Source organism: Apodemus sylvaticus, chromosome 5 (assembly GCF_947179515.1).
Source record: "Apodemus sylvaticus chromosome 5, mApoSyl1.1, whole genome shotgun sequence".
Taxonomy (NCBI): Eukaryota; Metazoa; Chordata; class Mammalia; order Rodentia; family Muridae; genus Apodemus; species Apodemus sylvaticus.
This window is the reverse complement of record NC_067476.1, coordinates 151,680,237-151,695,950: the sequence shown is the minus strand read 5'-3', so window position 1 is coordinate 151,695,950 and position 15,714 is coordinate 151,680,237. Positions and strand designations below refer to the sequence as shown.

Sequence of the window (15,714 nt, the reverse complement as noted above, 5' to 3'; positions counted from 1 at the left end):
TGGTGTGGTTGCTCAGTGTCCCTGAGCGAGGAGCTACTCCACAGACCGCCATGCTGGAGGAGGCTGAAGCTGACGGTGAGCCTTCATTTCTAGGGTTCAGGCATGTCGTGGGGAAGGTGGGACAGGGTACAGCTTCCAGACTTGTTCATACCTTACACCCCATTCCCCACGTCCCATCGGGGACATGAGGAAACTCCACTCTGTGCTGCTGACCGATAACCCAGCGGTGGATTGGAAACCCTCGGCTCTCACGGGGGGCCAGATGGCAGGCAGCCCAGGACGGACGCACCCAGATTCCAGGCCGCAGTTCAGGGCAACTCCGTCCACCGAGACATCAATCTGAACATTCCAGCTGCCGCTTACCAGCAAAAGGAAGGCGTGAGGATACAGGTTATCTCAGGAATGGCCCATCCTGGCTTCAAACTTCCAAGTGCATTCCTGTGAGGGTTTTCTAGTTGTATTCATCGACGTGGGTGTTGAGGGGCAGGTTCACTTGAATTCTAGAAAGTGTGTCAGAATTAGGTTTGGCTGCTTGGGGAAGAAAATGAAACCTAGCATTGCTTCATCATGGCATAAATATGCCTGGGGGCCGGTGGCCCAGAATTGGTGTGATAGCGTCAAGAATATCCTGTACGTCTCTAGCTTTCTACTCTGTCTCCGTCTTCTGTGTAACATCTGTCCTCAAGGCCACCTTATGCTTTAGAAGAGCTGCAGGAGCTCCAGCTGTTATAGCCACATACTTGGCCACGGGAAGCCAAGGGCAAAAGGCAAAAGAAGATAAAACCGTAAATTAAGAGCAGCCTTTGGGACCACACCCCAGCAGTCACGTGGGACGTGGACATTCTTTTTCTTTTAAGATTTGTTTATTATGAGTACACTGTAGCTGTCTTCAGACACATCAGAAGAGGGCATCGGATCTCATTAGGGATGGTTGTGAGCCGCCATGTGGTTGCTGGGATTTGAACTCAGGACCTTTGGAAAGGGCAGTCAGTGCTCTTAACCGCTAAGCCATCTCTCCAGCCCAGATGAGGATATTCTTACATACTCACGTGATCTCTGCTTTGACCAAGTCACCGAGAGTTTGGTGTCTTTGCTAGGGTGTGAACAAGCGTGAAGGAAGCTCCGGGGAGAGTGCTATGCCCTCAGGTTAGTCACTGGAACCCGGATGCAGAGCCACCCCACACTGCTGTACCCTCTGCCCACACAGAGAGGAAGGAGGGGGAATTCAGATCCAAGATCCAATTTCCTTCTCTGATCTCCTGCTGGGACCTTCTGTGAACCAAAACCAGTGGGTGCAGGAGTTTGTTGGTGCTGGCCACTCTCGGAGGACAAGGGTGCTGAGGTCATATGTGATTGCTGGTGACATACTAGTCACAAGAGAGTCGTTGTGGGCCAGGTGCACTATGAGACAGAAACTGGACCCACTGAGGAGGAAGAAAGGGAAGCAGGTGGTGGTGGTGGTGGTGGTGGTGATGGGCAGCCGGGGTCCGAGCCACTACAGGGCAGACCAGGGTCCCAGAGGGGACAGCACCGGGTAGTACTGAGTCACCGGTGTGGTGGGATCTGTACACTGGGGGCAGGGCGGCAGATGCAGAGAGCCCCTTGGTAGGCACGGTCTCACCAGGATCTTGGAGAAGCTGCCCAGCTGGGGAAGAAGGTCAGGTGACAGGGAGATGTAGGGACCCCAGTGAGCCATCTAGGAAGGTCCGGATCTTGGTATGAGGCTGGTGGAAGACCACGGACGCGCCCTGAGCAGGTCAGGTACCAGGAGTCCTGTTACAAACATCCTAACTGAGGTAGGGAGAGGCTGGCTTGAGGATGGAAGTGTGAAGCAGGGAGACCAGCTGGGGGGAGGGGTGGGGCACTGGTCAGTGTTAGGCTGGTGAGGGAGAACAGCAGTGGACCCCAGTTCTGCTTCCGGGCAGGCAGTGCATTGTGCTAGGCGGGTGGTACAGAGACAATCATGGCACCTTGTTCAGAGCGGTGGTATCTTAGCTAGGCTTTCTGTCACTGTGCTAACAAAACACTATGGCCAAACTCAGCTTGGAGAGGGAAAAGTTGATTTCATCTTCCAGCTTGTAGTCCATCGTCCCTGGGAGCTGGGGCAGGAACTGAAACAGGTCATGGAGGAGCTAGGCTTACTGGCTTGTTCCCATGGCTTGCTCTGCCTGTAGCCTTATAGGAATCAGGACCCCACCTAGGGATGGTACCGCCCACAGTGGGCTGGGCCCTCGCGCATCAATTGTTAACCAATAAAACGCCCCACAGGCTCGCCTGCTGGCCAGTCTAGTGGAGGTGTTTTCTCAATGGATGTACCATCTTCCCAAATGACTCCAGGTTGTGTCGGTTGACATAAAGCCAGCCAGCCACAGATAGGATGGAGGCCTCACTTTGCAGGTGTCACTTTTAGTGACTGGGTAACTATCTCTGTGACACCAGCCCCAAAACCTGGGCCAGCACCAGCAAGTACTATGTCCTTGAATACTTACCCGGTGTGGCAAGATTGCTGTGCGTGAATGTCCCTGTCTGAGCTCTCAGAGAGTAGGGACCAATCATTCAGAGTTCCCACATTTATACGCTGCTACACTGAGGGACACCATTGGGGTTTCCTCACAGAAGCCTCCAGAGATCGACAGAGAGGAGAGATTGACAGAGTAGCTGTGAAATTTCATCCCAGCGTTCAGCAGCAGAGATCAGTATGGCCTCCAGGGCATCTGCCTGATTGATTTGGGGTTTTGTAACACCAGCTTGATTTTGGAGTTCCCCAGAGTCAGAAGGGTTACCCTTGACACCATCAGCTAGGAAACCATATCTGAGATGCTGGACCTGGGATCCTGCTCTATTCATCTGGCCTCTGCGAGCCTGGAGCTGACAGCATCTAGTGGACCATGAACCTCAGCTCCTGCCTCTGCCCAGGAGGCAGAGCTTGTTGCTTCTAGCTGCTGCTATTTACACGCCCCCCACCCCATCCCCAGGGCTTCCCTCTCATGCCCCTTACCAAGGACAGAGCTGTTCTGAATATCTCATCTCCCAAAGTGACTGGTAAACGGGTGTTTCTCGGGGAAGGTGGCCTATGGGAAGATCCCTTTTCAATGTGAACATTCCAGGGACACTCAAAGCTAGGTGAGGGCTGCCACATGATCATCACGAGCAATGCTGTGACCTCGGGATGGAGCAAGACACAGCTGCTTCTTACCCTTGGCCTGAGCTTATGGCCCGTTGTCCCCATCTGCACCCTGGGGTCTTTGACTGCAGCCGAATGGTCCCTTCCATATCTGCTTACTGGTACCTTTCAGCAGAAGTAGGACCAGTCAGGCGGTAGGTGCAATGCTCTATCTGGAGCCAGCCGGTTCCAGGCCATGGCTGCACAGGCAACGTCAAGTGGGTGGGTAGTACTGGGGTGTCCATCAGTACCCATGGGCCCTTCAAGAAAGGTACCCATCCATTCAATTTTCTCCACACTCCAGCAGTGTCTCCTGGCTCTGGTGGTACTGGGGTTTGAACATGCTGGGCTCAGGGTTCTGCCACTGCACCCCATCCCTAGCTCTGCTCTGGTTGGTGTTTGGTTGGTTTGGTTTTTGAAACAGGGTCTCTTGAATTTGCCATGCAACCAAGGATGGCTGAACTCCTGATCTTCCTTCCTTCACCCCCAAACTAATACTCCCTAACACCATACCACAATAACCACTACTGGCACTACCCTACCACCACCCTCACACATTCAAACATGCACACACACACACACACACACACACACACACACACACACGCATGCACGCATGCATACAAGTACATGCACATACAATCGCTGAGATTACAGGCACATATCACCACCCACCTCTGGCTTTTTTAGGTGGTACTGGGAATGGAGCTCAGATCCTCACACTGTCATGGCTGCCGCTTTACCCACACCACTGAACCACCACGGCAGTCCCTGGAACTATGATTCATTCATTGTAGTCCTCATGATCAGAAGGAAGCATTTCAGTGGAGGGTATTAATGTTTTCACCTTCATTCCAACATGGCCGCCCAGCACAGTGCTTAGTATTTGTTACAGAGGCAAGACCCCACAGTGTCCAAAAGTCAAATGCTCTAGAAGCCTCTAGGACATCCTAGGAAAACATACTGTTTTTCCAAATACGGGTCGGGAGCCACGTTCTTCAGACACTGAGAAGACATGACTAAACGCTCAACCAGTCTGACTGTGGCCTTCAACTGTGACTGCCCCTGTGCTATTCACAGACACCTTGGTCTCTACAGAGAGGTGGGGGGGGGGGGAGGTCTTGCCCAGAGGCTCTCACTGGAACATTCTGTGCTGGGTTATCTGTGGCTAAGATAAAAGCAGAGAGGGAAGGCCACGGGCGCGCCCACTGACAGCCCCTGAAACAGCTCTTGGAAACTTTGAAATAACTCACAGCAAAGATAACCCTTCCTCCCGAGTCGGTGGAGATAAGCAGAGGGTAGAGCGATCTTAAGGCCACCCAGCAGGAGCCTTGAAGGAGATGCTGTTTGGAAATCCTGAATGTTATGAGGGTTGGAGCTATGACAGCTGGTGCCCAGGTCCTGAGACAGGGGAGTGCTTGGTGTGTCTCCACTGTGGCTAGAAGGGTAAAGTAGCCTAAGAGGGGAGGGAGGGATTATCAGGACAGCGACTTTCCAGGTCCTTTGAGGTTCTATCAGCCAAAGGTGGACGGATGCCTTAGTTACCATGTCTGTCGCTGGAACAAAACACCAAGACCAAAAAGCAAGCTGGGGAGGAAAGGGTTTATTCCGCTTACACTTCCGCATTGTTGTTCATCACCAAAGGAAGTCAGGGCAGGTAGCTGGTGGCAAGAGCTGATGCAGAGGCCCTGGAGGGATGTTACCTACTGGCTTGCTCCTCATGGCTTGCTCAGCCTGCTTTCTTATAGAACCCAGGAGCACCAGCCCAGGGATGGCTCCACCCACAGTGGGCTGGCCCTCCCCCATCAATCACTAATAGAGAAAAATACCTGATAGCTGGATCTCACGGAGGCATTTCCTCACCTGAGACTCCTCCTCTCTGACTCCAGCTTGTGCCAAGTTGATGCAGAACCAGGCAGCGCAGTGGACGTTGCCTTTCGCTCTGGATGAGACAGGTGTTCAGGGAGAGTGCCGGAAGGATCGTGACGACATTGCTTAATTTGCTAGAAATTGCTCTCTGTCTGTGGAGAGAAGAGCGCACAGAGGTGACGTAAGCGTCTACTGCAGCAGTCCAGGCAAGAGCCAGGGTGCTCACATGCAGATTAGCGTCAAGACTCTGAGGTTACTAACTCCGGTTGTGTTTGTCCCCCATAACAATCTACCTCCCACCACTTTCCCAGGAGGCCCCACCCTCAAAGACTCTGTTTCCCCCACGGTGTAAAACAAGCAAGCATAGGTCGGCCTCGTCTTAGATACCTGTCCAAAGAGCCTCGGGAGTCTATTGCATGGGGGCGGGGAGGAGCATGGTATACACCTCACCCCAATCCTGGGTAGCAAGTCTCTGGGGAAGGATCAGACAAGAATTGCTTCAGCACCAAGGATGGCAAAAGTAGGCTCATGTTTTCAATCCTGAGAATCCCCGGGCAGGAACATGGCTCAGTTGTTAGAAGTTCTCGCAGCACAAGCATGAAGACCCAGGGTCTACCCCCAGCGCCTACATAAAAGCCAGGAAGTGCTGGAGAGGCGGGGGCTCACTGGCCAGCTAGTCCTCCCACATTGGCAAGCCCCGGGTTCCTTGAGAGACCCTGTCTCAAAAGACAAGTTAGGAAGCTGCTGAGAAGGACACCCGAATGTAAACCAATGGCTTCTATCTATAGGTAGATCCACCTGTCCACGTGTCCACACGCATATAAAGGGAAGGAAGGAAGTCTTCGGTTCCTGCTAAGTAGATAGCTGGTGCTCTGAGTCAGGTCTTTATAGGAGCAAATGAAACTGGGACTCGGTGCAAGATTTCTTGTCTAGAATGTTCAAAGGCCTGGGTTCTATCATCAACACTGTAAAAATAAACACAAGCTAATTCAGCACAGTGGTGCCAGAGACAGACAATCTCCCATGCTAGATCAACAAACACTGACTTTGTGTGTGTGTGTATGTGTATGTGTAAGTGTGTGCACGAACTTGCTTCACAGCTGAGGGTAGCATTACCTCCTGCCTCCACCTCTCGATGCTGAGATCACAGGCAGATGCCCAGAGCTCTTACAGGGCTTTTCAAATGCTCAGTAGCCTACCGACTGATCTCCAGTCCCGCCCTGTAAGCCTTGACTCTACTGCCTGCAAGCATCAAAAAACAGGCGGTGAGGTGAGGGCGGTCCATCTGTAATGTTAGTGGGTCAGAGAAGGGTTTCATCAGATAAAGACCCAGACAGACAGCCAAGGAGACGGCTCGGTTGGTCAAGTGCCTACCACACAACATGGGGAAGTGACCTCAGACCCCCAACACCCGTGTGGAGAATGTGGGTGTGGCACACTTATGTCTACCTGTGACCCTGGCTCAGGAGGAGGGAAACGGAGGAGGGGAGCAGAGACAGCCCGCTCTCCACTGCTCAGTGGCCATCAATTTTGTCAGTCAGTGGTGAGCTTTGAGTTCAACGAGGCCCTGTCTAAAAAAGTAAAGTGGGGAGCAGTTGAAGGAGACACCAGCCGTTCATCTCAGGCTTCAACGTGCCCGAGTGGCCGCACGCGCATGCACACGCACAGGGGTGTGCACACGAGCACACACATCACACAAGCAGTGTGCTAAGCACCCCTTTGCAGAATTCACAAGAAGAGTGAGCAGTTATGGGTCTCGGGGATGTTTGGCAGTCACGGGGCTGGGGCCCTGAAGTTTAACTCCCACCGTGAAGGAAGAGAGACGGCCCATCAGTATCATACGGAGTGATGTCAGGCTAACCTCACTCTGGCCCTGTGTTGTGGCAAGGTTTGGTCAAGGCAGAAACCAAACCTGTTTTTGTCTATATGTCTCCAGATTTGTGTTGGATAACTTAAGTTTAGGTTGGCTGGCCGCTTCCCATGAAACATGAAAGCTGGCCCCGTTCCCTGCGTGTGGCTATGTCTTCCTGGCCAAGGGCCATTAGTCCTGTGAGCCATTAGGTCATATGTTTTCACATTACAGAAGTGGGTTTTATAGCCTGATGCTGGGGCCCTTTCAGTGAAGCAGGTCACTGTCTGCAAAGGAGGCACAATGCTGTGCTTTTCCACACAGCCCCAGCTGTCATTCTGGCCCTGAGAACTGTACTGTGACTGCCTGTCCCAGCTCTTCCCCAGGACAAGCTGCCAGGTAGGGAGAGGGCGTGGTGCTGCCAAGAGAAGAGACAGAACCCCGAGCTTTCAGCCCTAAAGTGGAAGAGACGCCCCACCCCCTGCCGGCTTTTCATCAGTGCGGATTCTCAGGTTCTTTCCTGAAGGGGTCTGAGGGCCTGGGGCGCCAGCTCGGGTCCCCAGAGACTGAGCGCCTGCAGACAGCTGTTCTCTTGTCTCTCTGGAGGTCTGTGAACCGTGGAGGGGCTGTGCCTCCCGTGGCATAAGGGATCCGTGTATAGTAGAAGAGGGAGCAGCTATGAGATGGGCCCCAGAGCAGCGGGCACTACAGACAGGTGGGATGGATGAAGGAAGGAAGGCTGGGAGGCAGCAGCGCAGGGCCACAAGCCCAAACCAAGGAACCGTGGGCCAGGGAGGAGAACACATAGTCAGGACGGTGCCGCTGGGAACCTTTGGAAGAGCTGGTGAATGCGCGTGTGCATGTGTGCATGTGTGTGTGTGTGCACACACACGCGCGCGCAAGTTCATGCATAGGTATGTGTATGTGTGTGTGCATGCATATGTGTGTGCGTGCATATGTATGTATATGTGTGTATGCATGTGTGCTTGTGTGTATATGTGTGTGTACATACATGTGTGTGTGTGCATGCGTTCGTGCATACATATGTGTATGTGGGTCTGTGTGTGCATGCATGTGTGCATGTGTTAGTGTGTATGTGTGTGTACGTGTGTGTGTTTGTGTGTGTGTGTGTGCATACGCACATGTTTTTGCTTGTGTGTGCTACAAGGGTGCTGGGAACCATATTCATAATAAGGGAAAATTGGGACTGGACTCTTAGTAAGTTTGAGGACAAAGTGGAGATCTCATGGCTGCATAGTGGTAAGAGGGGATTAGAGTGGCAGGGCGCTGGCTACACCCCTGGGCGTGTCACCCGAGTGGGAAATAATAGGCCTAGTCCTGGAGAGAGGAGCTATTGCCTGCCCAAAAGGAGCTGGTAAGGTCTGATGGTCTATGTATGCACAAAGCAGTGGGCTGGCTCGCCGCTGGCACAGCATTTCAGACACTTGCCCCGGGAACAGCTGGATGCTGTCTGAGTAGCTGAAGGGAAGGGAAGGGCTTCCAGAGCGTGACTCTGACGTGGCGCAGCAGGTGTCAGTAGCGAGCCAGGTGGCGTCAAGGGTGGACGCTTCTGCCTCACATCATGGTGTTTGCTGGACTCTAGGCTTAGTCCCCTCCCCGGTTCTAATCACAATCACAATCTAATCTAATCACAATCCGCAATCCGCGTGCTAACACCACCAGGCAGAACCACGTCAGAGTCAACCTGCTCTTCCTACCCCCAGGAGAAGCTAACACTTGCTTCAAGTAGAGGAAGCCAGTTACTATTACCTGCCCCTCACCACCCCCTCTACTGCCCCTGTGTGTGAACAGGCATGGACAGCACATTCCCCTGAAGCCGCCCAAAGGGGATTGAAGAGAAGCCCCATGGCACCCCATCAATGTCATGATAAGAGAATACTTCTGTCCCCAAGGGGCCCGAGAGTCATTCAAAGGCTTGGGAACTCCCAGCTTCCCCAGGACACCATCACCAGGCCTTTGTGAAGGTGACATTCACCGCCCTGCTTCTGCCTGAGTCTGAGCTGTCATCTGCCACCTTCCCCACTATGTGTCCCTGCCCGTCACCAAGTGCCCCAGCTCCACTACGCTGCGCTTCCTGTTCAGAAAAGAACACTTTGAAAAATAACTTCCGCATGTCGTGTATGCCGAGCAATTGACCCATGCGGTAGTAATTAGAACAATGGTGGGCATTTGCTCTCCACCCCAGGGACAAGCCAGTGGTCCCAAAGCTCAGACCAATTAGCAGGCTGTAACGCAGAGACTTCCAGCGCCTGCTGGATCCGTGTGATGTAGGAGATGGGGCTGACATCCACAGCAGACTGTGCTGTGGTATGGAGCGCAGCAGACCCCAGAGCACCTGATGTGTTCAAGCTAAAAGTCAGAGCTTAAAACCCTACCATGCACTGGGCGGTGGCGGTGGCGGTGGTTGTAGTGGCACACACCTTTAAACCTGGCACCTGGGAGGCAGGAACAGGTGGATCTTGAATGCGAGGCCAGCCTGGTGTACAGAGTTTGATACCCAGGACCCACTTGGTGGAAAGAGAGAACCAACCCCCTCCATGGCTTGTAAGAGTTTGCACACACACACACACACACATACACACACACACACACACACACACACACGGTAAATAAATAACTTGGCTGGATATGGTGGCACTTGGGAAGCAAAGGCAGGTGCTTCTCTGTGAATTCTGGGCCATCCTGTGCTAAAGAAGGAAGAGAGGAAAGGCATGCATGGAATGTTCCCATAGATCTCACTGTTTAGCCTCCACACTCAGGGTGCAGTCTGATGTCTGTTCTACACACACACACACACACACACATACCTCCATGTCTCCTGCTCTCACCTTCGCTGAGCAACCAGAAGAGTCAGGGATGAACCCTCGATGCTTGGTGTGGCTAAAGGGCCTGTCATACTAGCTTAGGATCAAAGGCTCTGGCCCAGGATATGGAGGGTCTAGGAAATGAATGGCCAGGCTATGGAGGGCCCAGGCTACACAGGGCCCAGGAACTAGAAGCCCAGCAGGTGGACGGTCCTGGAGCTGTTTCTATACAGGTCTGTTTGTCATGTCCGGGGCAGTTATGTCCAGGAGCTCTGTTTATGTGCAAAACATGGCTTGGATCTAGACTCAAGGTACTTAAAAGCAGGTTTGTACCTGGTACCACTGTCTAGGGGGACCGAGACCAGGACCTTCCTGGTTGGGCTGGAGGTGGAGCAGGGTCTGGCCCATGCAAGCCCACGGGTTTCCTAAGGAGCTAGAGAGGCCCAGGAGCTGGGAGCCCAGGAGCTCTTAGGCAGATAGGTTATCTTAGAAGGAAGCAGGGAATAGACTCGACTCCAAACACATAAGGAGGTACCATAGATGAGGCTACAGGTGTCAGAGACACTAGCTGGGGCTCGGCTAGACTAGACTTCAGTTCAGTGGATAATTCTTGGGGAACTTCCAAACCAAACAAAACCTAATCCTATCTGCATTTGTGACGGCTAAAAAAATCTGTGCATATTAGCACTCTGCAGAGAAGACACTCTGTTTATATACAAAACAGGCTTTGAAGGTAAAAGCAGTTTGTACCCAGTGCTACTGTCTAGTGGCACTGAGACCAGGGCCTTCCTGGTTGGGTTGGGGGTGAGGGGTCTGGCCCATGTAAACCCGTGGATTTCCTAAGCTTGCCTGCAGCTCCAGGCTCAGGGTTGGCAGCCCCCTAAAGAGCCCCCCACCCCCAAAGCAGGTCACATGACTCAGCAGTACCTTCTGTTTGCAGGCTCCATGCAGGTAATGAACAAGACGAGGCGTATCATGGAGCAGGGCGGGGCGCACTTCATCAATGCCTTCGTGACTACACCGATGTGCTGTCCGTCCCGCTCCTCCATCCTCACGGGCAAGTACGTCCACAATCACAACACCTACACCAACAACGAGAACTGTTCCTCGCCCTCCTGGCAGGCGCAGCATGAGAGTCGGACTTTTGCCGTGTACCTCAACAGCACAGGCTACCGGACAGGTGAGGACCAGGGTGTGGGGATGCTGCTCAGGCCTGCTCAAGGGACAAGTGGCCTTCTGTGCCCCAATGAGCTTCTCTGTGTGTGACATCCAGACTGCACTGGTCCCCAAGATAAGCCTGGGTCATGAGCAGGCGTGGTCTCATTTCCTGCTGAGATTTCCAGCTTATTTCTGTGTGCACATAGTAGGTGTGTCTGAAGTAGGTTCAGAAAAGAACCTTTTCAAAGACACCAGAGTTTTGAAAAATGGAGAGTCCAGGGAGATTGTGAATTCTCTGACAGGGCGGTCACAAGATATCCCTGCATGAGTTTGAGGTTTCTGGGTTTAAAACTGTTTTATTGACTGAGACCATCTGCATGAGAGAAGGCTCCAGAGTGTTGAGGTTGGCGTTAGGAACGGACAGACATGGAGGGACTCAGCAGTTTATTGTGGGAGTAGCCAAGATGACGAAGGGGTTGCCATGGTGACAGACCTTTGACTGCGCTGTTACACGTGTCAGGATGTCCAATGCTGCCTACTTGATGGAGGTGCCCTGAGTTCGAAAGGCCGCCCGCTAGGCTGGCACCTGAGGTCAAGCTGTCACCCCAGCCCAGCCACCTTGCCCTTGCCAAATCCTCGAGACTCAACTCATTGAACTTGCTTGAGTTTTAAAAAAAAAAAAAATTCCCCACCTTGGCAAGCAGCCTGGGCAGTTGTGAAAGCGGATGATAGGGTTCAGATGTTGCAAGCCCCGGGACTTGCCCTTCCTAGTGACGCTACACTGTTCTGAGTGGGAGTGAGGAAGGGCCAGGCACCTCGTGCAGCTGACCTGCAGTCATCCACCAGGGCGGGGCAGGCTTTCCGATGCCCAGTGGGAGTGGGTGGAGCTGTTTACTCCCCAGATGCTCCTCCCACCACAGGATCATCTCCAGAGCAGGTTCAGCTGTAGAAACCGGCTCCTCCACATGGGCAAGGCATCATGGGTGTGGAAGTGCAACATGGAGGTCTCCGTGGGCCAGTGCTTTAGATGGTTGGGAGGCCTAGACATTGTTGGGATCGGGATAGGCCCAGACATAGCAGGGCAGCGGCTTCTATTGGAGGGTGCAGCTGCCACTCAGGGCTAGAAATGATTCCCACACCAGCTCAAAGTCAAATATCTCTACACTGGAACTTTGTAAAGTAAAATCTCTCAATTTTGAGAAACTCCATCTTTAAAAAAACAAATGCTATTGGCTAAAGAAGATATGTCTGTACAGGGCAGGTGTGGTTCACAGGACCTGAACAGCTCTGGGTGGAATGTTTATGTGGAAACAGAAGAAGAGTGAGGCCCCCAACATGGTTCATCAGGCCAGTCACCTGGAAGGCAGAAAGACCACACCTCCCACAAAGACTTCTGGGAGAGACATGAAATGAGAAGTTTGTGTGGCACAATCAAAACAGAAAGCAAGGCCATGGGAACTCAGAGGTGTGGGACCGCCCGTCAGACAGAAGGGGAAATTACTAATTCCATAACACTGTGGGATTTATGATGAATCGAAAGTTTGTATCAGAGTCACACGGGAAACAGAGAGAAAGGAATGACCATCAAAGTAGACAGTCACCAAACCAGGTGTGCCATCCCCCTGCATGGGAGGCTGATGCAGGTGCTCCATCCAGCTGCATGGGAGGCTGATGCAGGTGCTCCATCCAGCTGCATGGGAGGCTGATGCAGGTGCTCCATCCAGCTGCATGGGAGGCTGATGCAGGTGCTCCATCCAGCTGCTGGGAGGCTGATGCAGGTGCTCCATCCAGCTGCATGGGAGGCTGATGCAGGTGCTCCATCCAGCTGCTGGGAGGCTGATGCAGGTGCTCCATCCAGCTGCATGGGAGGCTGATGCAGGTGCTCCATCCAGCTGCTGGGAGGCTGATGCAGGTGCTCCATCCAGCTGCATGGGAGGCTGATGCAGGTGCTCCATCCAGCTGCATGGGAGGCTGATGCAGGTGCTCCATCCAGCTGCTGGGAGGCTGATGCAGGTGCTCCATCCAGCTGCTGGGAGGCTGATGCAGGTGCTCCATCCAGCTTCATGGGAGGCTGATGCAGGTGCTCCATCCAGCTGCTAGGAGGCTGATGCAGGTGCTCCATCCAGCTGCATGGGAGGCTGATGCAGGTGCTCCATCCAGCTGCATGGGAGGCTGATGCAGGTGCTCCATCCAGCTGCTGGGAGGCTGATGCAGGTGCTCCATCCAGCTGCATGGGAGGCTGATGCAGGTGCTCCATCCAGCTGCCGAGAGGCTGATGCAGGTGCTCCATCCAGCTGCTGGCAAGGCTGATACAGGAGGGTCATAAGTTCAAGGTTGCTGGGGCTAAGCAGTGACACTGCACCTCGTAATACTTGTAAGGTATATGTTCATTTGTTATGGTATGTGTGCAAGGCCCCAAGGACAAAGTCAGTCGTCTAGCCTGGTTGTCAGTCAAACCCTATATCCATTTGGGCATCTAGGGAAGGTGACTGAGTCGGGGTTAAGTCTGCTGAGGGAGTGAGGCTCTCTGCTGCTGATGGCTCTCTTCTAAATCCATGCTGCCTTGGTGGCCTTGACCCAAGAGCATCAGGTTCTTGTTTCTCCTTACTTCCCATTGTTGAGGAACAAGATATGTGTGCATGAGCACTCGTGGCCTCAAAGGAGCCTGGGATATGTAGTCTTTACTCTGGGCAGGTCTTTGTACCACTGAAAACAGATCCTGAGGGGGGAGCTCTTAGTCACAACCACAGCTCCTAACTATTTGTGTTAGTGACGCCCTTGAGTCCAGAAGGTCAGCTGAGCTTAGAAGACAGATGCCAAAATTCACAGTGCAGAGGCCTGTTAATGGAGCCAGTTTAAAAATTGAAGCTACAGCTGGGCTTACTAGTACAAGGCTGTAATCCCAGTTCCCAGGATGGAAGCCAGAGGATCAGGAGTTCAAGGTCAACCTCTGCTACATATTGAGTTTGAGGATAGTCAGAAAGAGAGGGAGAGAGGGAGGGAGCAGGGTAGGAGAGAAAAGAAAAGAAAGCTAGCTGGCCTGATACTGCAGATCTGTACTCTCCCAACAAAGGGATTCAAAATGGAAATGGAACAAAAAAATGGGGATCGGAGAGATCGCACAGCAGGACAGAGCACTGGCTGTTCTAGGGACCGAGGTTTGGTTCCCAGCACCCACGTGGTGGCTCAAAACCATCTGTAACTCCAGTCCCAGGGCATCTGATGCCCTCTAACCTCCACAAGCACCGTACACACTGACAGTGCACATTCATGCATGCAAGTGGAACACTCGTATATATGTTACATAATTCATTCATATTAATGTAAAAAGAAAATACAAAGCATGTTCTAGAAATAACTTATTTTCTGAGGCAGAGCCTGCGTAACCTCCCCCCAAATCGTTGAGTTTCTAGGACTGATCGAGAACTTTTGATCCAGCTGCCTCCACCTCCCAAATGCTGAGGTGACTGGGGTGAGCCCGCATGCCTGGTTTATCTGGTGCTGGGTGTGGAACCCAGGGCTTCCTGCATGCCCAGAGGGCACTCTAGCAACTCAGCCCCAGCCCCAGCTCCAGCCCCAGCCCCAGCCCCAGCCCCAGCCCCAGCCCCAGCCCTAGCCCCAGCCCCGGCTGTGTAACAAAACTTTGGCTCTGACTGAAATGGGTTGATGTTTGAAACACATAAACTATGCAGTCCCTGATGGGAAGAGTGTGATTTGTGACACAAACATCAGATGGGGTGACATGATGTCACTCCTGTTGTCATCCTCCCTTTATAGGGATATGAGGATGGGGGGTCTCCCCTGGGCAGTGTGTGTCACCTTGTGGTCCTGCTTAATAGAAGTGCTTCGCTGAGCCCAGACACCGGCTTATTGTCTGTCCTGGGCCCGTGTCTTCTGGCGCCACTTGAGGTAACTTTGCATCCCGCCTCTCTTAAGAGATCAGCAGGCGCACTGTTCAGTCATCGGCACTGCGCCTACACTGCCCATGTCTGTGAGGAACACACGAGAGCAGAAGCCAGAGGTGCTGGGTTTCAGGAGAATAAATACCCACTAGTTAGTGGAAGGTTGTGGATGTGGCTCCCGTGGAATCAGACGGACGTGTCTCAGAGACTGGGGTGTCCTCGCCACAGCCTAGTCATTGTTTTCACGTGTACCTGCCCCCTTGTCCCAGGCGAGCCACCAGCAGCCCTGGCTGCGCTGACAGACATAAGCTCACGGATGTTCCCAACCCCCGATTCCCTGACGCAGTGGGCTGTGGGGGAGGTGGAGAGACTGGAGTGCCAGTCTCAGATTTCCAAACGCTCCTCCATGGGGGTGTAAAGAGCCATTTCCAGCACTTTCTACCAATTAGATGCCAGCTAAGGCCTTCTCTCTCCACGAGTCATCAGAGCCCCGCAGTTGCCACCCAGTTACATGCCTGCCAGTGCACCTTCTGCACACAGATGTGTTCTGGAATGTTCCTGGGGAGCTGAGAATAGGCCATTCGTTAGAAGTTCGAGCTCTGTCAGGACTCCCCTGGGGGTGCTGTTTTCGGACCATACCGTGCACCCCAGTTCTTTCCATTCTTGTCACACAGCTGTGGAAGGATACTGGCTGGGAACTTAGATTCCGGTCATTCATAGCCAATGGCCCCCACGGTGCCCTGATACCTGTGGAGGCCCTCACATGGCCAGGCCTGGCACTGGGCACCCTGACGGTGGCTGCTACGTGAAGAAGGGAGGCATATGTGTGCGTGTTGCATATGGCTTGTTTTGAGTCATGAGGATGCCCACCATATTACCTTCCTTCAGTGACCACCCCTCTCTCCTACCTCCTGTCCTATCAGACCGTGTCCAGCTGCCTACTGACAT

The 15,714-nt window shown here is 53.1% G+C and overlaps 1 protein-coding gene and 1 long non-coding RNA gene across 7 annotated transcripts in view; both read left to right on the top strand.

Annotated features, from left to right (window-relative positions):
* Positions 1 to 15,714, top strand: part of Sulf2 (sulfatase 2) — an 82,095-nt gene that overhangs the window by 28,442 nt on the left and 37,939 nt on the right. For all 6 annotated transcript variants that reach the window (XM_052184320.1, XM_052184317.1, XM_052184319.1 and 3 more), the window contains exon 3: positions 10,647 to 10,886. In XM_052184320.1, coding sequence (XP_052040280.1) covers positions 10,647 to 10,886 — 240 coding nt within the window. The remainder of the gene's footprint in view (positions 1 to 10,646; positions 10,887 to 15,714) is intronic.
* On the top strand, positions 12,542 to 13,317 carry LOC127686269 (uncharacterized). The gene is made up of 3 exons (XR_007978061.1): positions 12,542 to 12,609; positions 12,643 to 12,877; positions 12,978 to 13,317. It is a non-coding gene; the product is annotated as an uncharacterized LOC127686269 (long non-coding RNA).